At 36.2% G+C, this 26,855-nt stretch overlaps 1 protein-coding gene across 3 annotated transcripts in view; it reads left to right on the top strand.

The window, feature by feature from the left end:
* LRBA (LPS responsive beige-like anchor protein) overlaps positions 1-26,855 on the top strand; it is a 363,835-nt gene that overhangs the window by 36,508 nt on the left and 300,472 nt on the right. For all 3 annotated transcript variants that reach the window (XM_084204142.1, XM_084204143.1, XM_084204141.1), the window contains 20 exons: positions 1,685-1,916; positions 2,043-2,143; positions 4,353-4,448; positions 6,381-6,502; positions 6,608-6,734; positions 7,510-7,629; positions 7,938-8,084; positions 8,914-9,111; positions 9,676-9,809; positions 11,039-11,147; positions 11,257-11,409; positions 12,010-12,178; positions 13,634-13,713; positions 15,020-15,082; positions 16,899-16,996; positions 19,031-19,123; positions 19,920-20,028; positions 20,563-20,644; positions 22,283-22,406; positions 22,664-22,856. In XM_084204142.1, the coding sequence (XP_084060268.1) occupies positions 1,685-1,916; positions 2,043-2,143; positions 4,353-4,448; positions 6,381-6,502; positions 6,608-6,734; positions 7,510-7,629; positions 7,938-8,084; positions 8,914-9,111; positions 9,676-9,809; positions 11,039-11,147; positions 11,257-11,409; positions 12,010-12,178; positions 13,634-13,713; positions 15,020-15,082; positions 16,899-16,996; positions 19,031-19,123; positions 19,920-20,028; positions 20,563-20,644; positions 22,283-22,406; positions 22,664-22,856 (2,550 nt within the window). The remainder of the gene's footprint in view (positions 1-1,684; positions 1,917-2,042; positions 2,144-4,352; positions 4,449-6,380; positions 6,503-6,607; positions 6,735-7,509; positions 7,630-7,937; positions 8,085-8,913; positions 9,112-9,675; positions 9,810-11,038; positions 11,148-11,256; positions 11,410-12,009; positions 12,179-13,633; positions 13,714-15,019; positions 15,083-16,898; positions 16,997-19,030; positions 19,124-19,919; positions 20,029-20,562; positions 20,645-22,282; positions 22,407-22,663; positions 22,857-26,855) is intronic.

Below are 26,855 nucleotides of genomic sequence, written 5' to 3'. Positions count from 1 at the left end.
ATTTCTCTAAGGGAGGGTATATATTTTTCTTCACATTTGTTTTGAGATAATTCTGTGTTAGTTCGTTCTGCCTAGCATACCCTATAGAGCTTTCTTGAGTTAGGCCTCTGTTCCATCTTTTGGAAGGGGAAAACTGAGGCTTGGAGGATGGTAATGATTTGATGGATTTGTCTGAGTTGACAGCATGAGTTGATATAGAGAAGCTGGGAATATAACTCAAGTCACCCCATTCAGTTCTTGCTGTTTTCCGAGATATTGTGGAAGCATCTGATAGTAAATTGCATAATTATTTTTCATGACCCAGAGAGGAGAAAATGGAAAAGTGTAAATTACTGTTTAGAAATCGTTGCCATGTGACATTTTCTATTCTGTTAAAAGAGCAGTAACTTTCTCTGTTTCCTGTGATGTTTGGCACTACTGATTTATTCCCAGCAGTCCAAAGATTGCTTCTTCAAAGTGGCAAGGTTCAGACACTTGAGGAAAATGTATGGTAATTTCAGTGGTTAATGAAGAGCGTATGTTCTGTTGTGTAAGTTGTTCTTTGGATCCTGACTAGCTGAGAGTAGCTGTTGGAGCTAATCTGGAAGCAAGTTAGGATTTTGGGGCAGTTTTGACACGGTGTGACTTCAGCAGGTGACAGTACTGAAGCTGTTAATGGTCAAAGCCTGTCAAAGACCACCACCACGTAGGAGGGAAATAATAACAGACTTGCAGAAGTGAGAACGAGCTGAAATATTTCTGGTTACGAGCCATTTGATAATTTGAGTCAATGATATCTGAATTCTTGTTTGTATGCTGGTATATAATGGTTATTTTGGTGAGCATGGCGTATTTTTAAGGTTAATACAGCTCTGAAGTCCAAGAGAACTTTAAAGAGTGGGTGGAGGGAGTTGGTATAAATGAGTTAACTTAGTATAATACATTTTGCCTTCAGCTGGAATTTTTGTTTTATTAAGTATGCAAGTGAGAGTGGAGCAGGTTATTTCCTTCCCCCCTCCACCTCCTCTGCACAGGCATATGTGGCCTGTTACTCAGTGTATGTTGAAACAAAACTTGCCTCTAGGAGACCTGAAATACTACAGGATTTAAGTGTCATAGCCAAATCACAGCCAAAGGCTTGGAACAGTGCTGCTGTTTCACATGCCTGCAAATACAGCAAGCCTTTGCTTCCTTTGAGTACCTGGGGCTGTTAATGAACCTGGCAGTTAATTCTTAACCAGCTTTAATTACTGAAACTCTCATAAGTGTTTGTAAGTGGCAATATTTGTGATGTGCATCAGCTCCTTTTGGCTAGAATTGCCCTCTTAATGGAGATTTGTTAAGCAAATGTGAGGTCACTCCAGGTCATTTAAGATATCTTGACTGCTTTGTTGGGCTTGCTTGTTTTAGATCATTCACCTGGTATCTTCACTTTTCAGCTCAACTTGGCACATCTCTATCCTAAACTACCTAAATGTTTTTCTGCAGCAATTGTCTGATAATAGTTGCCACCTTAAGAGCACCTTTGTTACTCAACAGAACTTGAAACAGAAGAAAAATAAGATGGTACATTGATATTGGCCTCATTATTCTGTTTTTTCCCTTTTGATAGTTTTCTTCTCACAGAATGAATAACTTTTGGCATAGGGTAATACTTTGATACAGTTGCCTTAAGCATTTTTTTTTAAATATTTTTCTCTGAAAGCTCGTTGGGGGCCAGTTTGACTTGGAAATGAACTTTATCATCCAAGAAGGAGAGGGCATCACCTGCATGGTGGACTTACTGGATAAGTGTGACATCACCTGCCAGGCTGAGGTTTGGAGCATGTTCACAGCAATCCTGAAGAAAAGCATACGGAATCTCCAGGCCTGTACAGAAGTGGGGCTGGTGGAACAAGTGCTCAGGAGGATCGACAGAGCTGACAACATGATTGCAGGTACAGCCTCCCCAGCGTGGGACTCCAACTGTGCTGCTTCTCATGGACACAGTTATTAATTAGATTATAAAATATTGACTTTGCATTTTATTAAGCACTTACATCGCTGTTCTTTCTGCTTTTCAGATCTCTTAGTGGACATGCTCGGTGTGTTGGCTAGCTATAACCTGACAGTTCGAGAGCTGAAGTTATTCTTCAGCAAGCTGCAAGGAGAAAAAGGGAGATGGGTAAAAGAAATACAAAACTGAGACAATTTTTATGGTGTTGTTTTTGTTTTTCCTAATTTTCACAAGCTAAGACTGTTCCAAAAACTTCATGATAAACAAATTTTGAATGTACCAAAAATATAGGAAGCTTTCTTGTATTATGTAAAGAATCTTTTTTACCTGAAAGCAATTAAAATACAGAGAGCAGAATATCGATGAAGTTAAATTTCTTCCTGGACCTGTGGACTATATTGGTCTTTTTGAACACCTGGGAATAATAAAGTGACTCTTAAGTGTTTTTTTATTTTTTTGATTCCAGCTTTGTAAAATTGAATGAAAAAGGCGTTTTTGGTTTTTTTTAAAATCAGAAGAGAGAAATAAATAAAAAATGCCTACAGAGGCAGTTCTGTTTGCTCCCATTTGCACATTGCTGTACTTTACTTGAAGATGAAAAAAATTATCCAGTTAGGGAAGTGAAAAATTTGGCAGAAATTGAACTGAAGGAAATAAGGCCCAATGAAAAATTGTAAAATTTTTCTCTTGTTCCTGTGTGGAATAGAAAGCGACCCTTTCACGGCTGAATAACCCCCTTCCCTAAAGTAAAAATGTCTGTGTTGTAGAGGCCACCTGATAAAGTTTTCTTCAACACACAGTTGTTGTTTTGTTGGACTCAGGAACTATTTTAACAATCATTTTACCTGCTTTGAATTTTAATTCAGCTCCTGTTATTTCTAAATACTCTGGCTAGTGTAGGGGAGAGGTAGCAGTGTCTCTGCTGACTTCAAATAATTAAAAAAAATAGTATACCGTATAAAAGCAAGTATGCACACATAATACTGCAGACTTTAAAAGGCCCTTTGAAATAAATAACTCTGGAGATCTTAACCTCCTTAAAGAAAAATACTCTAAGCTTTATAGATGGTTTAAACTTAGTAATTGAACGTAGAGAATATATTTAGCTGTAGGTGAAATAAAGTTGTCTCTGTAACATTAACTTTTTCATTTCCTGTCTCCCTGCTATTTGCATTTAATTTCCTTTCCTTATTAAAGACCAAATACAGGGGAAAGCAAGAGAACAATGCCACAGTTGGATTGCCAAGGAGTTGTACAACTTTGTAAATCTTAAAATCAGCAGAACTGAAAAGATACCAAGTATTTTGCTGCAACACAATTTACCTGGTCAAATTCTATAGCACTGCAGACATCTAAGCAGCTCTCAGCATTTCCTCCTCAGTTTTACTCAGTTTCTTGAAGCACTGCTTAGCTGACTCCAGTTTTGGTACATTTGAAATACCTGTGATGGATCATGCAATGCTCCAACATCATGCATAGTTTTCAGAGAGTAACTGTTAACAATAGAGTGAAGAAGAGCACTTTCAGGAAAATATCAGGATTATAAAATTGTAGTTTAAAAATAGATCTGCCAGAAGGATATGGTGTGGTGAAAGACAGCACACAAAATTGTCCTGTCACTATGATCAGTATTTGCTGTTCTCCTGTTGTTGTGAGCTCATACACTTGATTTGGAGTTTATAGTTGCAGACTATTACAATAAAATCAGCAGGATATGGGTGATGGAGAACTGTTAAGTATTCATACTGAGCGCTCAGTTTAGGTGCTCCAAACTGCCCTTGTGACTTGAATCTTTCTCCACGGACTTAGGGGAAAGTATAAACCAAATCAGTTTAATCTAATGTGTGACTGTCATCCTCATGAAAATAATCCTTCTGCTGATCTTCCCTCGCCCTTTTGCTAGCTATTCCCTGTCTCCCTTGTGCTGGCACAGGTTTCACTCAGCCACTTCCCAGAACAGCTGCAATTAAAAATTGGTTTGCTTGTGTTTTCCCTAAGTTAGTTTTCATCTGGACTTGTTCATTTTCTTTAGCTTAGAGCAAAGTCATACAGAGAGCTGATGGGAATGAACAGACAGCAGCAGGAATCAATATTCAAGGGTCAGTTTAGTTTATGCTGGGTGAATGTGGCTCTGGCCTTCAAGTCCTTAGTGAAGTTACCTAATTAACTTTAAATCAGTGCATCTACTGTATATTGTGTGAAGGTGTTCATGACAGTTAATGTTGTTTAATTGAGAGTGCTGAGTGTCTTAGTAGGGTGTTATTCAACCATGTGCAAATTTTTAAAATGTGCTAAAATTTGCTTTATGTGTGTATAGTCTTTTCTTTCTTAGAGGTTTGTTTTACTTATTTACAAATGTAATAATTCTCTTTGTCAGCCACCACATGCTGGGAAGTTACTGTCTGTGTTGAAACACATGCCTCAGAAGTATGGACCTGATGCCTTCTTCAACTTTCCAGGAAAAAGTGCTGCGGTATGTAGATTTTTAAAATTTCTTGTTTGTTTGCTCACTGTTCTATTAAGACCTTTGGTTATTTTCATTTATGGTGTTTTTTGTATCATCTGTAATTGTCATAGAGTTCTAACCAAACTTTTTTCTCTGCCTGACACCTGCACTAGTGCCTGAATAAATTGTGTTTATAATAGATGTGTGATATCACTACAGAAGGACAAATACTATTACATAAAGAGTGGATATAAATAAGGCTGCTTTTTTGTATTTTATTGGGGTTTTTTCAGACTGGTTCAGTTAAATTGTGTTGCAAAGAGAATATATACCTGCTTTTCACTCTAGATGCTTATGAGAAATCTTTGAGAAAGCATTGATCCTGGACATGAATTGTCTGAATAATACCGAAAAGGATTAAATTTAGCAACAATTAGTCTTTTTGTAATTGTTCATGTGACTCATTTCTAAGTTCTGTGGTGTTCACTTGAAAAAGAATTTGAAACTAAATAGGCAGTTGGAAAATCCTTTGCAGAATCTTCTGATGGAATTCAAGTATGTCAACGCTTTTACTTCTAACATTGTAGAATGAAAAATTATGTTCAAAATTTCATGCTTAATTCAGAATAGGATTTGAATAAGATTTATCAGATGACTCTTTCCAGTTCTCTTCACATAAACCCATTTGCTTTCTGCCTTGTTGGCTTGAGATTGAATTTCACCAACTTGATGACATAATGAATTATTTTTTTGAATGAAAACTTTGGGGACTGAAAAATGCTGACTACTACAAAAGTGCTCCTGCAGTTTTATCACATGGAACAGAACTTGGCAATAGACAGACATGTTTGTGTTCATTTTGGTTATTGGTGGTTTTCCAATTAACTTCTGTTAATTATGTTGATTGCTTGAACCATATTTTATGATATTGGGGTGCCTCAGTAATTTTTATGTAGGTATTTTTATATATATTCAAATTAAGAAGTTTCAGAAATTAAGTATTATAATTACTCTGTGATCCATTGTGAGTTAAGTCAAGTGATAATGCTGCCAGTTCCCAAGACTTGGGTGCAAAGACATGGAGGCTGGTTAGTTAGCTGATATACAGAAGGATTTATAGCATTTTGTGTGGACAGGAGTAGCTGAATGGAGCATGGGAACATAATAACAAGTCTGGACACACTTGAGTTCTTTGATTTTTTTTATTAATTGATATTGATATCTGGGTGGCATCTTTGATCAGAGGCTATGGCACTTGTATTGCAAATCTGGGCTGCACACCAGCAAAAAGTTAATAGTCATGCTAAAAAACCCAACAAATTGAAAAACTCCAAAAAATAAACCTCAGCTGTTTGAAACAAAGGATTCTGCCACGTGGTTTGTAACTCAAGGGCTTTGCACTAAAAACACAATGTTCGATATGAAGATTTTGCCTGGTGGAGATTGCATTGTGTTTCATTTGAGAAAGTTTGAAATTCTGTGTTATGCTCCCTGGAAGCCTACTTAAATATGAATTTCAGGAGAGAATTATTAAGTGAAATGTGGCCAGCTTTCCCTTTATGATTAGTTATTTTCCTGAATACCAACACTATGTGCAAATGGAACTGATTTTTTTGTCAGGTTACCATAAGACCATACCAATCTGAATTTGCATTTTGTTTGTTATTCCATAAGGCTTTCACTAAAGCATTTAAGTTTTGAAGCATAGGTTACTATTAATAATGTTTTTTGAGGCATAATGGTCAGTTTTAAAATATTTAAGTTAACAAAATATTGTAACAATCAAGTACAAAGAGAACAGAAGTTAGGCCAGATTTTTTTTTTCTTCAGTATAGAGGAACTGTATACATTTGCAGCGTGCCTCTGTTTATCAGCATATGTTTTTAGAGTATATCTTAAGCTGCACTCTTTTACTGTTGTGTTGATCTTTCTATATGAATAACTTCTTGCTTTCTTCAGGCTATTGCCTTACCTCCTATAGCCAAGTGGCCATACCAGAATGGGTTTACTTTCCACACTTGGCTAAGAATGGATCCTGTAAATAATATTAACGTGGATAAGGATAAGCCCTATTTATATTGGTGAGTATTATGTAAAGCTGATATTGCTAATCTTCAGTTTCTATTAATTTTTCAATGATTTCTGCATCCATCTGTGTATGTGCTGATTTTGTTCTGGTTTGTCAGTTTTCGAACAAACAAAGGACTTGGTTATTCTGCTCACTTTGTTGGAGGCTGCTTGATTGTAACGTCCATAAAATCAAAAGGAAAAGGTTTCCAGCACTGTGTAAAATTTGATTTCAAGCCACAAAAGGTGAGTGAAAATAATAAAATCATTCAAACATGTTTCACAAGTCTAAAATTGTAGCCTGGGAGTCTGTGTTGTAGCTGTTGATTAATCGCATCTTTCTGTAGAAAAGTAGTTACACTGCAATGAGCAAAACAAATATGTGCTCTGAATTCTTATTTCTTTTGAATTTACAACTAAAACATGAGTTGATTTTATTACTGGTGTTCAAGGCTGACTTGCCTATTAGGTAGTGTTATGTGATGTTGGATGTTCCCTTTTTCACTTAGATATCCTGTAATGTTTCTGGAATTGATGTAAGCATCTTGTGGGAGAAGAGGCCTCCTCAGGAATTCCTTATCAGCAATCCCTTGCTGTAAATATGGATTCTGTTTGTTATAATTTGACATGCACAGCCTTTGAGAGGCTTTAGTCTGGAGCCATCCTTGCTCTTTGGAATGGCATTTGTAGTAGTCCATCCTGCTAAGAGTAGCTCAGTTTAGAACTTATTTCAGAGTCGTTTCAGTGTAAATTTGGTTCAGCATTGTCATAAAGATTTTTGGAGTTATATGCCATAAATACCTTTTAAGCTCCTTTGTGGAAAGAATAGCATATTATTCTTTGACATAGCAATGCAAGAAAATTCACCAGTGACTTATTAATCTTTTCTACTTAAAATACATCTTGCAGTCTTAATTTAATTCACATAAAGAGTTGAATTTGTTCTTCCAAGCCCCACTTGAATGCTTAAGCTGCTCTCAAGTGTTTATAGAGTTATATCAATTGTTTTTTTATTGTTTAGTGGTACATGGTGACTATAGTGCACATCTATAACCGCTGGAAGAACAGCGAACTCCGGTGTTACGTGAACGGGGAACTGGCATCTTATGGGGAAATAACGTGGTTTGTCAACACCAGTGATGTGAGTAATCCCTGCACACTGTCCACAGCTGATCATCTTGATGCATTACATAGATATTCTTTGCCACTTTATTCATAAACCTCCCCCATTTTATGCGTTTTAAAAAAATGTTGAAATAAAGATAGTAACTTTTGGGTAGAGAAATAAATTGTGGTTTTATGCATCTCAGAACTTAATACTTGTTTCTGCTGAGACCCTCAAGTACTTGTTTATATAAAAATATTCCCTATGAAATGCATATTTTTTGCATTATTTGCTTGTGTAGCATGGATTAAACCCTGTTACTGGGTTCTGTTTTCTGTTTTCAGACGTTTGACAAATGTTTCCTGGGTTCTTCAGAAACAGCAGATGCCAATCGAGTGTTTTGCGGGCAGATGACATCTGTTTACCTTTTTAGTGAGGCTCTCAATGCTGCTCAGATCTTTGCCATTTATCAGCTTGGCCTGGGATATAAGGTATCTTAGAATTGACTTTCCTAAGTTTAATTCTTTATGGTAGGTGTTAAGAGTGTTGTGATACCTCTGTGTCTGAAAAAAATGATCTTACAGTGTAATACTTTTATTAAACTCTTCTATGTTTCTTCTGTAAGCCAATGTATGGCCTTAGAAGCTACAAGTAAGCCTTAGTTCAGTTTCTTGATTTATTATAAAACAAAAAGAATGGTGCTCTTGGTTGCTTCTCAGAATTTCCATGTTGGTGGTTGGGAGAGGGAGAACACAGCTGTTATCTCTGACTGGGTTCACTTTTTCATTGAGGCTGAAAACTTCGGATCAGTTATGATGTATTTGTTTTAGAAATGCTAGTGGGGTTTTTTTAATGTGTAAAGTCAGTGCTGAGGATTAGTTTTGTTGCAGTGATTTATTATTTGTTTTGTCATAGCCTGAGGGGTACTAATTGAAGGCTGTTGTTCCCCAGCAGCTGTACAAACATACGCTAAAAAAGACGGTTCCTTTTCTATCTGCTCCTCAATTATTAGTTCCTTCTGAGTGAATATTGCTGACAGTCCTGCTGTTTCCAGGCTGATGTGGTTCTTTTACATTACCCACCATCCTGGCAATGACACTCTTCAGGGGCCAAAAGAATTCTGCCATTTTAATGCTGTAAAATTGACTTTGAGTCTTATGAGTCTTTGGTTCTTATGAGAACCTTTCTTTATGAAATACTGCTTGATTAAAGAAGCAATCTTTTAATCATTTTTTGCAGTGGTTGTTCTGATCTGTATCTTCGGTGTGCTTAATCTTATTTTTTTCTCCTTTCCTTCCTCAACCCTGCTTCCCAATCCAGGGAACCTTCAAGTTCAAGGCAGAAAGTGATCTCTTCCTTGATGAACATCACAAATTGTTGCTATATGATGGCAAACTCTCCAGTGCTATTGCTTTTATGTACAATCCAAGGGCTACAGATGCACAGCTGTGTCTTGAGTCATCCCCTAAGGATAACCCTTCTATTTTTGTTCATTCACCACATGCCCTCATGCTGCAGGTAAATAAACATTTTCATAGGTTTGAAGGGTACAAATGATTTCTGCTTGCAAACCTGAAATCCAGTTTTATAGGGATTTTGATATGTAATTGCATATAGGTTGGGGTTTTTTGGGTTGGACCTGCCCCTGTTTCTTGAACTAAAGAGGATGCAAAAGAATCCTAAGAATTTATTCTATTAATAAATACAAAGACTGGGTTAGCTTTGAAAAAAAGTCCTTCTTCCTCACTTCTGACATGTTCACTCCCCTACAGATGTTCCCTATCTCCCATCCTTTGCCCTGTTGATATCAATTCCTTTTCTTCCCTGTGGTTTGAATGCTGCCTCCTGTGTATTCACCTGAGGGTCTGCACTGTAGATCTGTATCTAGAAGTATCTATAGCTAAAGCAGTAGGTCAGGCATACTGGGCATTTATCGTGACTGTGGCAGCCAGTTTATTTTTACTATTTCTTTTTGTTTGATAATAATGCAGATTTTATATTGAAGAAATTAAAGGCTATTTTAACAAACTTTTTATCATTGTCTGAATGAGGTTTCAATATTTCATGTTTTCTCTTTGTCAGGATGTGAAAGCAGTCTTGACGCACTCCATCCAAAGTGCCCTGCACTCCATTGGAGGAGTGCAGGTGCTTTTCCCTCTCTTTGCACAGTTGGACTATAGGCAATATTCCTCAGACCACATTGACACAACTGTTTGGTGAGTGCATGTACTTGCAGTTTGTTCCTTTGAAGTAAAGGAAATTGCCTATTGCTTTTTGCTTCATTCAATGGCAGAGTATTCGGCATTGTCTTGTGCAACAGTGAATTATGTCTAAGAGTGAAAAGGTTACAGGCAGGACCTCAAAGTGATGTACTTGTTTGCACCCTGTGTTCTGTGAAAGCTCACAGAGAATCAAAATGTACACAAATTTTATAGTTGACAACTTTTTTTTCCCTGTGTAGCAGAATAATGGATAATTCTCTTGAGCTTATTCCTGTGATGGAGAGAATTCACTGGGGAAGGCTTCAAGAGAAACTCCAGGAAGGGTGAATTTTTCAGCAGCATGAAGTCATTCCTTGGAATTTTTCTTCTTTTGTTTTAACCTTCAGATTTTTGGAAGATACTGTTACTTAGTGTTGCTGCTAGGCTTTTCCTCTGGTTTGAGCTCTGTTTCAACTCTACCCAACTTCTGAACGCCTAGACACAGAAGCTGGTGAAGCTCTAGAGCTCCTAAGTTAAAGAGCAGCGGTAAAAGCAAAGGGATTGCTTTTCATAATTCTGGTGTAATTGCTCTGATTCATTGCATTTGTAGTTTCATGACTGTTTAAAGATGATCTGTATTCATATTGTTTCTTAGAAGGGATGGTCACAATATTCCTTCAGCACATCTGTTTGTGTCTGGGTGTCTCCTGAGCTGGCTCAGACTTGGGCATCTATGTGATAGGTCAGGGATTTGATGCAGTTGCAAATTGGCACAGCAATACAGGGGTTTTCAACTGGTTAAAGTCTTGATCCACAGGCAGTAATGCTTGACAGGAATATTACCTCTGGCAGCAGCACAACAGCAAAGCTGTATCTAGAAAAATATTTGCTCGTCTGATAGCTTAAGAAGTAGAATGGCAATTTTAACTGATCTTGCAGAGGTTTGTAGTTGAAACATGAAGCAGAGAGTAGTACAAACTTAACTGTTGCCTTTTTGCAAGAATTCAGAAGGATTTTACTTTCGTGGTTATCTCAGAGTTCTGAATTTCAAGTTAGAAAAGCATTAATAAAATAAAGAAGTTTTTTGAAGCAAACATTCAAAATTTAGTCTTGCTTTTTGTTTTAAAAGTTCTGATTTACATAACATGTTTCTCAGGGTTGTGTGGTGGGAGTGTTAATTTGGAAATTCTTTGTCTTGTTGTAACCCTTTAACACATTTTTGTTTACTAAAACATGTTTTCCAGTTCTACTTTACTGGCATTCATCATGGAGTTGTTGAAGAACTCTATTGCTATGCAAGAACAGATGCTTTCCTGTAAAGGCTTCCTTGTGATAGGACACAGCCTAGAAAAGGTAAAGTAAATCTTCCTTGATGTTTACATTAATGTTGGAATTTTTTTTTGAGTTAAATACTCTTCCTAGAATGTTGCAGGGCTCTCTTTAAGCAAATCTTCTTTTGCAGTCTTCCAAAGCTCATGTTACCAGAGCTGTGCTAGAACTTTGCCTTGCCTTCTCAAAATACCTGAGCAATTTACACAATGGGGTACCCCTGCTGAAGCAGCTGTGTGATCATGTTCTCCTGAATCCTGCCATATGGATTCATATCCCGGCGCAGGTAAAATTGCATATTCTTATCAATAAGGTATCTTCCGCTGTATTGATTTGGGAGTGTTCAAATTAAGCCTTGACTCCAAAGAATTACGGATTCCAGCTCCGCAACAGAAATCATCCAGGAATTGTCTTCAGGCTCTGCTTTGCTGCCTGTAATTGTCAAGTTTTGCAGACTCTCAGGGTTTTCTGGGCTTTGGGAAACTTGCAGTGTTCTGCAGAACAGAGTTGGGACTTTTGACCCAGACTGGGAAGGAAGTTTGGATGGGTTAGCTGGGAAAAACTCAGCAATTTTTGATGAGGAAATTATCTTGGTTGTCAGATTTTAAGGCTTCATATAAATTGGAAGTGAGTATTTTTGTTTTGGTGAATTTCTGTTCTCTGACAGTGAGCAACTTTGATCAAAACTTTGCAGCTGAAACCTTATTACCAGCACTGCACAGTTTCAGAAATATAATTAAATTTTTCAGTTTTCAGAGGTTTTAAGACTAAGCTATGCAGAGAAAATCTATTTAGGACATTTTGATAGATAAAACTTAAGAATTCAGTTGTCTGACATGCTGTAATTCAGGTGTGATGATTTTTGTTTTCCTGGCTGATGGTGTAGGTTCAGCTGACCCTGTACACTTACCTGTCTACCGAGTTCATTGCCACTGTTAACATTTATGGAGCAATCCGGCGGGTTGGGACAGTTCTTTTGGTCATGCACACCCTCAAGTATTATTACTGGGTGGTGAACCCTCAGGATCGCAGTGGGATAACTCCCAAGGGCATAGGTATGTACATATATATATATTGAGTTTTATTTTCACAATCTGATGTTTGTTTTAAAAAAGTTTTATATACAATGTTTAGAATAGAACTGTCAGTTCTTCAGAAATAATTACCTTTCAGTGCGGTGGGTTCCCTGTAACAGTGTGAGTGGTGTACTTTTGTCCTTGAAAGTTTTTTTTTTTCACAATCTATAGGAAACTTTCTTTTGAAGTCATATCCTCTGTCATCAGACACCGATGTCAACTGATAGTAGACAGAGGTGGTCAGAGAAATGGTAGGATGTTGGGACAGTAGAGCTGTGCTTGGGAATATGGTCTTTCTCTGTTATTTTTTGAATTTCAGAGAGAGAAGCGGGTGATGGGAGAGAGCTAGATTTACGAGGAGCGAGTGCTCCCTAGATGAGTCTGACTTCCTGACACCAACTTCTCAAAATTACCAGCCCTGCCTGTTAGAGGGCTGTAAGGATTGTTTTGTAGTATCTTTCATCCTTTAAGAAGCAAAGCATGCGTGTTTTCTCCTTTCTTTTTAGTCTCTCGTGGATTTATTTAGTTTTGTAACTCATTTGTTGAGCCTGAGGCAAGTGGATGAGTAGGATAGTCTTAGTAATGCAGTTTAATGGCTTGTTTTGTCTAGGCTGGTTTATACTGAAAATAGCTGTTCTTAAACCAAATATGCCTGTGGGCCTATGCTTTTTAAAACCAGACTCGTATGATCACTTTCATTCTCTTGATGGTTTGCTTTTCTGTGATGATTAAGATCATGCGAACTGTGACCCTACAGGCAAATATAAAAACTACCCCCCAAAATGTATTTGCAGCACTTCATTTGCTTTCTGTACCAAAGCTTTTACTTGACTTTGACACTTGGTTGCACCTGTTTTTTTAACCTTGCCTCTCCTGGGAGCTAGTGAGTGTTTGGGTATTTAAAATGTTTCTTTGAAAGTCTGCTTTACACAGAGATGGCAGAAGCCAGTCCTTTTTGACTTTGAGTTAAAAATGTAAGTCATGTCTTTCAAGGTACTCTTTATACCTGGCATTGTAAGATTGATTTTTGTGTATTTAGCCAGTGTATAATAATGGCATGTAGCTCTTGCTTTGAGCTATGGCAGAACTTAAGAAAAACCTGTAAACTGCAAAAATTTGAAATCTGGAAATTCTGACCTAAAGTTCTTGCATCAGTCTTATTCCTTGCATGAGGTTGGTTTATAGCACTACAAGGAAACGTTAAAATCGTCAGAATTTAGATGAAGCCTTAGTGGAACCTTACTATTCAGACATTTTGCTAATAAAAAGTGATAAAATGCAGTAGTGTTTTGTGGTCTGAAACAGAGGGTGGGAAGACTTAGAATTGTGTCTTCTTCACCCAGAAAATGCCTTTTAATTTTCTTTTTGTGAAAATGCTGTCTGTGCTAATAATGACTGTTAATTTTTATTTTATATATCTACTTTTTTTTGTAGATGGTCCACGGCCTACTCAGAAGGAGATTTTATCTCTGCGAGCATTTTTGTTGATGTTCATTAAACAGCTAGTCATGAAGGTAGGATAGCTTTAAATTATGGTAGGATATTTGAGTTTCCTATCACAAAGAAATGCCTAACATGCTTCAAACATGTTGAATTTTGTGATAGTAAATAAACAGAAAGCTATGTAAGGTGCTTCTTTTTGTTGTGGCTCTTGCCACGGACAGCAGTGCTAAAGGATACATTTTTTTTCCCCTTTTAAACTGTTTTTATTAGAAGTGGAGCTGTTATTAGCTTAGAAATGTCTACTATTGGGGAAAAAAGTATTTAATTTTTTTCTCAGCGATGTCATAAATGCCTAAAGACTAAATAGAAACATTTGATACTATGTGCTGTGGGTCAGTGGGACAGAGGAGGATAAGAAAGACTCTATCAGTAAGTTTCACAACTGTTTCTTGGACATTAGAGGAATATTGGAATTCAGCAGCTCTGTTGCTTATAGGCTCTTCATGACCTTTTCTTATCATAAGTTTTTGGTCTCTCTGTGTAAGCCCTGCTCAGCAATTACAAAAATATCTCTATGTAATCAACACTCTTTCCATCACAAATCCAAACCATAGCTGTGTGCTATCTCCTGTAAATAAATTCTGCCCCAGCCAAAACCAGCGCAACAATAAATAGAACATCCGTTGAAAAAGTTTGAGTTTGATCCTTTGGCAAGTTTTCTGTTTGTACATAGTGGTGCAAAATCTTTTTGGGGAATGAAAGACTTGCTTTAAAAAATAAAAGCCCCAGAAGTGAAGAAACCTGCTTTTGCCTGCCCTCATTCTGTTCTTAGAATCTGTTGGTTTTTATTTTATTTTCACAAAATATACCTCAGGGCATATTGCTGGCATAGGTGCCATAAGTGATTGAGATTTCTTCAAAGTTATAGCAACTGAAGATGGGCTTCGCTAGTGGAAAATAAGAAGCAAACATAGACATGGGTATAGCTAAAAGGCTTATAATTAAACTTCCAGATCTGCTTTTGAGTCCTTTATGCCACCTCAGTTTAATTCTTCTGTTAACAGGAAGCTCTCAGTTCAAATTGACTGTATCAATTAACATGTATTACACTAACAATTTCACATACTATATTGCTATTTATATTGTTTTTATGCCTGTGTTGAAATTGCTTTAAAACACTTTTATGGCATTCAGCAGGTGCTTTTGGGGGCAAGAAAGAAGCTACCTTGAAGCTATAAAGCTATTACAGATCAAGTGAAAGCAAATTTATTGTGTAGTACTTGGTTTGTGATATAAACATTTCTTCTAAAAATGTTTTTTTTGGAAACAGCATTCTATACTTGAAAGGTGATACTTAAAACCTTTTTGTTTTTAAAGGACTATGGAATAAAAGAAGATGAATTGCAGGCTATCCTCAATTATCTTCTTACTATACATGAGGTAATTTTTAATCTGGGGGATGTGTTTATGAAGAATGATATACTAGTGCTGTTTGTGACCAAATGTTTGAATAATTTCAAATATAACCTCCTTTATGCCACAAGATGGCTCTGCAGAGGAAGTAGCAAACATTGTCCCAATTCTTTAGAGAAGTGTGCTGATATGCCAATATTCTTGCAGTGATTTAAGCACGATGTTCAATGTTAGATTGAAGTTCATTAAGCCAGTAAGTCAAAATGGTTTCTTATGTTCTACAAACCAATTTACCAAGCAGAAAAACAGATGGTGAGACTGACTTTAAAAAAAGTCAAAACCTTGTTTTAGGCTGCCTAAGTAATATTTTTTGTTTCCTTTTTCCTCTCTTTTTTATTTTGCTTCTTAAATAAAGCAATTAAATTGAAAACATGCATTAAAAAAATAAAGATGTATGTTAATGGCATCTAAGAGAAGCATATAAACTTAATTGGGAGAAAATGTTGGTTACCACTGATACATCTGCATCTTCATATTTTAGCACCAGGAAAAGGCACTTTATGCCAGATGCAACATCAAAGACAAGGGAAATGGGGACATAAATCTAACTGATCTCATCTCTGTAAGGGTGCTTGAAATGGGTAAAATAAGGAATTAATTGAACTTCATTTCAAGCAGTATAGATTTTTTTATTTTTAAAGAATTTTGCTTACATCTATATTTTAATTTTATTCTCTGTGCTGGTTACTACTGCTTAGTATTACCATAGTCAAGCAATTCTACTTTATGTGGAGAAGTATCATATAGGAGTTGGTATCATATAGGATATGGTATCATATAGGAGTTAACTAAAATAGCAGAAGCTTTATATAGCCTTCAGACAGGGATGTGATGGTTTAAATATCTTGGCAGTTTGCATACTCATGTGTCAAAGATCCATGAATGCTGAGTCCCACAATCTAACTGTGAATTCAGAAAAACATCAACAAAAAAAGTAAAATTTAGCCTTCTCATATGGCTAAATAGTGATAGCATCTGTAATGTCAGTTGTTAATATCATCAGGTGAATAGAGTTGTTCAGGAGAATGTAAAATTGATTTTCTACTTGAGTATTAGAGTATTTTTTCAGGATACTATAGAGTGAAGAATCAGAGTATTTGTTCAAAACTGTTGGTCAGTGTTTTATTTGTGAACTCTTTTTGTTTTAATATAAACTTTCATTTTAATACTACAAAGTATGTGAAAAGACAGTTACATTTTGTTATTTCTTAAGTTATTTTTTTAGTTACAATGAACTTGGAACAAATTAATGAACTGTAGCTTAGAGTGCTTTAAATTAAAAGTATGGAAAAATTTACTAAGCGGCTTGAATTACCCATTTAAAATATTGTCTGTGGCAGGTGGTAGTATTTTTTTCCTCATGGTTTGAACATTTCTGAGTAGAAACTTTTCATTAAACACCACCCTGTGCCCCAGAAAATGTGCAGCTGTTTATTTGTAGCTCCTGTGCAGGAAAGGATTGGGAAATACACATGCAAACAGAGGAGCATGTGTGTGGAAGGAAGTAACATAGTCTAAAATTCCATTGCCTGTCAAATCCTTACATCCCAGACGCTGATATATCACTTTTCGCCCTAAGCAATTAAGTATATTTTTTGCAATGTTTTCTCCTGCACTTGCCTTTAGAGCTATAGTTCTTTTGATCCTGGCCATAGTGATTTGGTCCTTAGTTTATTATTAATCTCCACATACTTTTGAAATAGTTTGTAGTGGTTCTTTTAGACAAAACAATGTTCTAGTGTGTATGTGTTGTGAATTCAAATTTGTAACTTTTATCCAACAGGATGACAATCTAATGGATGTCTTGCAGTTGCTGGTTGCTCTGATGTCAGAGCATCCTGGTTCTATGATCCCTGCATTTGATCAGAGGAATGGATTACAGTAAGTTTGTTTCCTTTTTCCCACTTAGAAAATGCAGTGTTTTGACCATGCTGCTGCTTGCAAGAATTCCCGTGAAATCTGAATGGTTCTCATCAGTGTGTGTGTTGCAGTCATAGACTCCTCATCTTGGGAGATTTTTGGGTCCAGGTGTTCATTTTGACAAGAGGTGCTGTTGGATTTATTATCAACGAGGTGTTTTTTGTTAATGTTTCCAAGCTGTCAGTCACACTTAAACAGGGAGTAATCCATTTCAGTCTGTGCATTGATGTCTTCATCTACTGGTGCTCTGTCTTCTGCCCCCCATTCCTGCAGATGTCTTAGAACTGGAAGGGGGCTGACAAAAATTGATTCAGATGTCCTCTGATCCTTGTCAGTTCTCTTCCCTTTTTTTTTTTTCCTGTGGCACTTTTCCAGAAAAACTTTTTTTTTTGTTTAAAAGTAGCACTTTGTACTATGCACTGTTTGGAATCTTTTTCCCAAGAATAGAAAAAATGTGTATAACACTATCACGAGAGAAAAGTAGGGGAAGTAGCAAATTCTACTTGTACAAGTAGAATATCTGCTAGAGGAGTTAAGTTATGACTCTTTTTGTCTTGTGGCTCTCAGAGGGTGGTCATGGTGTTGAACTTTTCTAATTTAACAGGAACCTGCCTGAACACAGTGGGGAAAAAATTGGTACAGGCAAACAAATGTAAGAACAACTCATAGAAGAATATGGGGAATAGTAATTCTCTCGCTGTGTAAAGCAGAGTCTCATTTCTTACATTTAGTTGCACCTATTGGTTAATCCCTGTTTATATATATATTTTTTTGCACTTACTCTTTCTCAAGAGACTGCGTTCAGGCATATTTCTAATTGTTTTCTCCCCTTTTAGTGCTAGACTGATTTTATTTTTCTTTCTACCCATTTTCATCAGATTTGATTTCATTTGTATGGAATGTGTTACGTATGGGAAACTAATAAAAACCTCTAAATACTAAAGTATTTGAATGTCAGGTTGAGTCACCAATACAGTACATTTGGTTTTATTTAACAACTTGCAGTAGGTGCTTTGTTTTTTTTTTTGTTAACAAGTATATGAGCAAGTCAGCATGAATAGTCAGTCCACAGTGAGAAGTCACTTTGTTTTCCTGTCTCATTTGTTACACTCCTTGCTCTGGTATTGTCTCCAGTCACTTAATGGATTGTTTGTATGCTTCTTGATACATCTACTTTTTGCATTTAAGGCATGATAATCTTGAAATTTAAAAATAATTTTCCAAAACTTTATAAATATTTGGAATTATCTTAAAATTAAAAATGTTAAAGTAACCAATCCAGTGGGGGGAAGAAAAAAAAAAAAAAGAAAGGAAATGCTTTCCCCCTATACAATTATGAAACCCTGATAGTGTTCTGTAAAGAAAAAAAGTGAATTTTTTGGGTCTTAGTTCAGGTGTCCTGAGAATTATTTTTGGGTATATAAAAATAAAAGTACATAACTACTGGTGAGTGCTCAGTTATGTATAGATAAGGCCTAAAAACTTAAAGTCCTCTGAGCTCTAAAACTTGCAGATCTAAAATGCCATATTGTAACATGGGGTAGTTTTGGAAAGGCTCTCCAAAATTGTTTACATGAGGTAGGCTTTTTCCTTCCCCCTAGTGAAATGATCCAAGTTTCTTCAAAAATTTTATCATAACTTATTTATGGTAAAGGATAAGTACTGTGTCTTCTGCTCCAATGTGATTTCATGGAACATTTGGAAATGAATATTTTCTTTTTTCAAAGAGAGCTTAGTAGTCCATGTAGATAAGTAAAATCATATTTCACAGATTTAAAGATCTGTTGAATTCTATGAACCACAGTCCAACTAGAATCAGATAGTGATGTGGCCCTAAGCACTTGACTGTTTAAAAAGTAAGTGATGAAAGAAATTGGATGTAACTGATAAATACATTTAGATGTCTTAAGTTTTTATGGGAGGTTTACAAGGAGCAAAAACCTACATTTGTTATTCTTCACATTGACAGAAAACCAATGTGTTTTCTCCACTTAGGGTTGTCTACAAGCTTTTAGCGTCACAAAGCGAAGGCATCAGAGTGCAAGCTCTGAAAGTGATGGGATATTTCTTAAAGCATCTTTCTCCAAAGTAAGTACTGATTTGGGTGTTAAAACTAAACCTCCCAAGAAAGGAAGGAGTAAAGTTATGTTGTGACACAGATATTCTATTTGTTACTTTGGGTATAAATTATTGGGTGTATATACACACATTTGTGTATAAAAGGGAGAAAGCTATAATGGAGGTTAATCACTAAACAGGCTTCGCTGAATAGGAACTACTCTTCTTCAGCTACCCCTCAGTCTATTTGTCACAAATGTATTTTTGATATGGTGGAATTGCTTGTTGCTGGCAGCTAGTGTCCAGGCATTATCACTCCATTATCAGCAATTCAAGCTGATTGAGTAGTTACTTGCAGTATGGCCTCCTTCCTTTTAAAGTGCCCCTTTTCCAGTGAAATCAATAGCAAGAATTACACTGGTGAGATGGAACCCCATGTTACTGAGAACTAGGTTTAATATGTCTCGAGTCGACTGTGACAGTAGATAACTATTGAGATTGCTGTCCATGGTTGAATTTTTGAATGAAATGAGGGCCAAGGTGTGCTTTCTTCAGTGTTTATCCAGAAATTCCCAAGGCTGTGTTTCAGCTTTTTGGGCCCATGGGTGAGTGGACCTCATTTATGGAAGAAAGGTGGCTGCCTTCAGGGAATGATTTGTCCTTTCAGAATCTGAACCTTTTTCTTCACCAAAAGTGAAAGACTTAAGGAACAAACAAGAAAAATATCTTACCAGTGATTTTGTATTTCTTGAGGCACATGTTTTGAACTTTTTCTCCCCTGAAGCAAATAGAGTGCATGTTGTTTAATCTTTCTCTACCATTTTAGGAGAAAAGCTGAAGTAATGCTTGGACACGGATTGTTCTCTTTGTTGGCTGAAAGGTTGATGCTTCAGACAAGCTTATTCACCATGACCACGTACAATGTCCTGTTTGAGGTAGTCATACACTGTAGTTAGGATCCAATCTTTCTAATTACTTTTAAGACATTGTTAGAAAATTGCTTACATATTTTTGCTGATATGCTCCAGATGACATTAAACCTTAGTGTGATGCAGCAGAATGCTGCTTTTTTCCCCCCCAAAGCTCACTACTTTGGATTTATCCCCTCCTTAACTTGGTTATGCTCATTATGAACAATTCTAGATAATGAGTAACCTGTATGTCTCAACCAGATGCTCATGTAGATGTGGAATTTTATTATAGCAATGATCTTGCCTTAAGATAATTGCTTTGGTTAGATTCACATTCATCTTCCAGTGTACTTTAAATAACAGTATGCACTTAAGAGAGAAATAAAAGAATAAAGTAGCTTAGAGAGTTTTAGAAACAGGATGAATTAAATTATCAGGGAAGTTAGTGGGGATTTTTAGGGATGATTTTTAGAATGACGGTGATTGTGCTGCATCCAACTATTTTTCAGTAAGCTGTCTTCATGTACATTGATATGGCATCTTCTTCTTTCTTGCTAGATTCTGACTGAACAAATTTGCACTCAAGTAATACATAAACAACATCCTGACCCAGATTCAACGGTGAAGATACAAAATCCTCGTAAGAATGATACACATATTTAAGTCCTACCTTAAGAAAAGTCTGCTTTAAAAGTCCCACCAATGAACAAGCTTATTAATTACATCTACCGGTCTTCTAATCTCAGTTTTACATTTTTTTCACTCTAAAAGGCAGATTACTTGTATTTAGTTGGAGATACGTACACAGTATGTCTTTAGCTTTTTGAAAGACATTTTATGTGTCTGTAGTTCATAACTCACCTTTTTTGGCTGTGCAGTCACACTATGATATGGTTTTTCAAGACTTTTATGCACAGGATACTTAGATTTAATACATGTTAAGGTTCCAGCAAAATTCTGAATGCATTATTTAGTTATGCCAGACTAAATTACCTAAAATATGGAAACACCTTTCATCTTAAATTGCATTCAGTATAACAATGTTAGATGGAAAATAGGAGAAATGTATCTGTTTACTGTTTTGGTTAGCTTACTTTATTGGAGGTATCTTGATATGAAACTTTTCATGTCTTTTGAACTGAAAGAAAATACTGATCTCCTTCCTGAATAATATACATTATTAATGTGTTTTGTACATAATACAATGGACTTATGATAGCTTTTGGAGTTAACTTTTTTTTTGAGAAATAACAGATTTTTCACTTTTGTAGTTGCTTTGTCATTAAATTTAGGTCGCAGTTGTAGGTGTACTTCAGGTGGAAAGTGGGGGAAGAGAAAAGAAAGCAAAGCAGATATAGAGGAAAGAAATCTGGTTGCATTATGCCATTTTCTGTCTGGTAAATTCATATGAAGCAAGAGATGTTAGCATGTTTCTGTTTGCTTTCTCCTAAGATTTTTGGAGTTGACAGTCACTGCTGTGGTCAGAATAGACTGTATGGGGACTGAGTTGATTCTGAAATAATGTAGGTCTGGTAGGAAGAGTGACTTCTAGAGTCCCTTTTTTAGATCATTACTGTTATCAGATAAAGAATTTCTCTTTAAAGAAGTGGTACAAGATGAACTGCAACTTATCACAGTGATTGTGTTCAAATTACACCCTAATTCATTTACAAAGTTGATTTCTTTTAAAGTAACAAGAAAAGTCACTGCCCCTCTACTTCAAAAAGTGCGATGTACCCTGAATTTTGACGTCCTAAAAATACAGGAAACATTGTGATCATAAGAGAGAAAATTTTGTATTAGAAAGGTTTTCTTAATAACAGAAACCGATAAATTTAATAGGAAGTTGGTTGCATTCTTTGAAAATTCAGTATTGTTAAGGTAGAGCAGCAAAATCTCGTAAGGTAGAACATTTTTCTCATATACTGGTTTTCTAAAGGATGCTTTTTTTATGTGAACCTCGTGTAAAAATTGTTCTGACAGATTCTGATAGCTTGTCAATTGTCATGCAGTAATATTTGTGTTGCTTAAACATGATAATTTAATGAATTCCATTTTCTTTAGAGGCATACAAATCCCACTGATGGGTGACTAGGTTTGAAATGTATTGGAAGAAGGGATTTGTTTTACTTAAACCTTCTCCAATAGAGATGTGCTTTTTCTCAGTATAAAACTTTTTTATGTGGTGTCACTTTCCTTGTGCAAACACTGTTGAAGAGCCTTGTGTTTTATGCTGTGCTTAGTCCTAACATTTTGTTACTCATGAACTGTTTTACAGAGATTTTGAAGGTAATTGCAATCCTGATCCGTAATTCTCCACAGTGTCCAGAAACTCTGGAGGTCCGGCGAGCCTTTCTCTCAGATATGATTAAACTGTTTAATAACAGCAGAGAAAACAGGAGGTAAGATGGCTTGCTCTATGCACAACTATATAAAATAAATAACAAAGTCTCCTAGTAAATTAAACTCATGAGGGCAAATAAAGCTTCATTGCTGTTTCAGCAAATTCTGGACTCTAGCAAAGGTGTCAGTATGAAAAATTAGAGAAGCTTGCAAATAGCAATTTTTTAAAGCATGTTGGATTCTTGACTTAGGAGTTGTATATATTTCTAAGATATATTTTATAGTATGATTCAGTAAGCATGTGTGTGTTTTGCAGGAGTTTGTTGCAGTGCTCTGTCTGGCAGGAGTGGATGCTTTCCCTTTGTTGTTTTAATCCAAAGACTTCTGAGGAGCAGAAGATAACTGAGATGGTGTACACCATATTTCGGATTTTGCTGTACCATGCAATAAAATATGAGTGGGGCGGCTGGCGTGTGTGGGTAGATACACTGTCAATCACGCATTCAAAGGTGAGATTAATCTAATTTTAGGAGCATTTCTGAAAAATTTTGGTGCTGGTCTTGCTTTTTAGGAACAGCAGGAACGCAAGGTGGCGCACCAGAGCTGTTGATCAACAAAAATACCTTTTAGTAACATCAAAAGGCTGTAAAACAAATGAGTAAAAAGCACAGAAATCCAAGTTAAGGCAGATGCTTCTGCGGTTAAACTGTCGTGGAATATGGGGTGATAGTGCAAATCCGTACAGCATGAATGAGACTATTACACAGCATGAATGAGACTGTTACCCTTTGTTATTGTTCTGTCTGAATGTTACTGTTGTTACAACCAGAGTTAGATCATAAAAGTTATTAGTGGTTCTCTGAATGAGGCACGGTAGTACAAAAGGTATTTTATACTGCCTTATTCTAAACAAGAGTGAGGCCAGTGTGGGCCTCAGAATTATTCTGGTTATCAGAATATTTACTTGAAATGAATTAAATTATAAATTACCTATTTCTAAATGTGTGCAACTTAGCAGTGTGAAAAGGACATCTGTGAATCCAAAAGATCACTTTATGATACTAAGGAATTGTTGGCATTTCTGAGTCTTGGGTTTTGAACAAATTTTTTTTCCTAGAAAAGATCAGTCTCTGCAGACAGCAAGAACCTTGTTATTTTGCAGCTCTATTTATTGCATTCAGAGGCCCATAGTGCATTCTTGGGCTATGGGAGACAATTGTAGAAATCTATGTAATAAAAATGGGTGAAATCACTTTATTAAACAGTCCCTTTGCTAAGTGGAATTCCTGTGCAAAGTGCCCAGGGCCACATTTTCACCCTTACAGAGATCACATTTTTGGTGTTGGACCATTCTTAATATGCTTTTTTGTTGGCTTTGCAGTCTTCAAAAACCAGTTTCCTCTCCTTGCCCCAAGATGCAGAGGGCATGGGTGAATTGGCAAACTGTAACCAGAGTAAAGATCCCTAATGTGCTTTTATATAAAACTGGCATAATTTAGCATGTGTGTGATTGCTGGGAATCGCTGGGAATTGTCCCTGGGGAAAGATGGAGAGGTGAATAAAAGAAGACCACCTTTTAACTCTTAGTCAGAGCTTTGGTGTCTTGAATTTAGAAATTAGCTAGCACATTATCTTATAATCTGTAGTTCTATTCCTAGACTCCATTTGTAAGATAATGTAATGTCAGAAATCTCATTTAAACAACATCTATGTCAGAAAGGTTATATGGATTTTTGGTCATTCTTTTCAGTGACTTAATGTGGCTAATCAATGATGTAGAGTTCCTAGAGAAAAAACCCCAAGATTTTATTGTGATGCCATGGCCAAATGTCAAGAACAAAACCCTGCAGTTTCAGAAAAGACCAAAAAACAGATAGATATAGATATAGATAATGTTGGTCTCGTTTATTAATTTGTATTTTAAGGGCTGTATGTTTTTGCAAAATACCATAGTGAATGAGAAGATGACCTACTTCAGTCAGTGTTTCTCATTTTTTGTTCCTGGCATGCTGCAATAGGGAGGTGTCCTTGGTTGTAGGAATAACTCACTGTAAGTTTTCTCAAGTCTAACTTTGTTGACTTTCTGGTCAGTGTATAATATCTGTCTATTCTTCCAGCCCATTTCAGAAGAAGTTGAATGATGGCAGATTTGGAAGTGTGGAAGTGTGGGCAGTGTGGTGGTGGAATAATGAACGACTCCTAAAGGAATTCAGTTTGTTTGGACATCAGTACTAATACTAGTTCCAGAAGCCTAAATGACAATGTTAAAACAACAAAAGCAGCCAGAAGCTAACTTGACAATATTGATATGAATGATGGTGCGATTATCAAGATTTTAAAATTTCACCTTTAATATGCACTTTCCATTTGAACTAGCCATATAAAACTAGGTGATTCTTCAGAGCTGCCTGTTAATTACATAAACATAAATTAGGATCAATCACAAAAAAAAGGTCTTGAAAAATGTCCTTATACATTAACAGATAGTTATAATGATTTTTTAATCCTGTTAAATTTACTTATTTTAAATAGTCTTGTATCCTGTTTTACCACTATTGAGATTCATAGACATTCACACATAACCTGGTGTAGGCATAATTCAGTGGGCAAATTGTTCGATGCTAAGTGCATCTCAGATGTTTTTGATTTCTAGCATGCTTTCAAAGTAATCTGGGAATTATGGGAACAAAAATATTTCCTTAACATTGCTAAGAGAAAAACCAGTATGGGTTTTTCCTATTTCTCTCTAATTGTATTGGGTTACTGCTTATTTTTCCTTTTTACAACCCTCTGTGCCGTTCGTGCCACTAATTTATAACACCATTCTTTGATAAAGAACAAGTACATAAAGGACCAGTGTTACACAATTGGATAGGTTTTGCAGAGCTACACATCAAGATACATGCAGCTGCTATAAAAAGCCAAAGAAACTCAATTGCAATTTTATTGTCCAGTTTGATAGATTTCCTGCCACCTTTGTAGCAGGGAAGCTGTTTGTCACTGTAACCCTCTCCTCCAACAGCTGTACAGCATTTTATAAGCAGCAGTGGCTTTTCCAGCATAATTGCACTGCATTGGCTTCCTTGCATTCAGGATTTAGGTGGTGTGTAGGTGGATGCAACCTTTTAAAAGCCAAATTTCTTAGTATTGCTCATGTATTTTGTTAATTTCCATGTTACTTTTTTTAGGCTTTCCCGATATTAAACCATTGTATACAAAGGTGTTTAATCTGTTGCTTCTAGTTCAATGAAAATATTATTGGAAAAATTAAATCACAGCTCCAGTTTGTTCTGACTGGCCAATGTTAAATTTATGAAAGCATCCAAGGACTTCTGTTTTTTAAATATTGCAACCATGCTAACTCAACCTTAGATTTTTATCTGTCTAGTCGTGTTACTTTTTACAAAGGACCAATGATTTGGGGGTTAATAATAGGAAACAAGTAAAGAATGGTGGACAACTTCCCTTTTTAACCTTTCGGCTTCCCCAAGTTTTAGAAGAATAAAATTATTTACACAGTGCAATACACTCCTAAATTATCTGAATGTTTTAAACTGGGAAGACTAACATCTGCTTATTTCAGGCCCTTAAATAGATTTTACTACTTACAAGTTCATTCATGTTACTTTTCTGTTAAAAAAATATATATTCAGGTGAAGCTGAAGAATTATATTTATTTTTAGTTTTTAATAGCTCAAGAAATTTTCAGTGAGTAAGACTCAGATCTTAATATGTGTAAGCTGCAGCTCTGTTTCTGTTTAGTGGAAGAATTTTATTAATTGATCTGAATGAGAAGTATAATTTTAAAATGTTAATAGTGGGACCTTACAGTACAGTGCTTTTCTAACTAACTGTCAGTTTTCAGTCTAAAGTACAGTTGTAATTAAACATTGTGACTGTTAAGTAAATTTGCATAGTCTTTTGTGCCCTGCTTGTTTAATTTAAGGGAGGAGGAAAAAACCCAGAGCATTTATGTGTGCTGTGTTTGCCAGGTTTTCATCACTCTCTGATGAGGGAAAACTACCAAAAGCTGCAGAGATTAGGTAGTGGAGGGGTTAATATATGGTGGCTATTAAAAAACTAATTTGCAGAGAAGTGAATGTGGCTCAGTAGTTTTAGAGGGTAAGAGGCCATCAGAATCTGGAGTCCAAATCCTGTTGGCATCCAGGATTTGCTTAGGATGCTTCTGTGTTTTTTATCCCTGTCATGAGGGCAGGAGGGTCTCCCACAGTGGAGCTCCAGGGAAATTTGAAGGCTTCAGGTGTTCTTCAGTCCTCTGAAAAGTGTATCTACATTGCCCTGAAGGGAAGCAGAGGTACCTGGCCCAAAGGGTCACTGTACTACTGCCAGATTTTGGTTGTCACTTGTGCCATGCCCAATATGTCAATGAAGCAAAGGTTGGAGAACCCTTGAAATCATTCAATCTTACGTTCATTCTAATAGTGTAAATAGTTATTTTTAATAAATATTACTTATTCTACATAGAAATGATTCTCAGCTTGTCACCT

This window comes from Fringilla coelebs (genome assembly GCF_963513975.1).
Source record: "Fringilla coelebs genome assembly, chromosome: 4".
Lineage (NCBI taxonomy): Eukaryota > Metazoa > Chordata > Aves > Passeriformes > Fringillidae > Fringilla > Fringilla coelebs.
The sequence above is the reverse complement of the archived record's forward strand: the minus strand, read 5'-3'. Positions and strand labels throughout refer to the sequence as shown.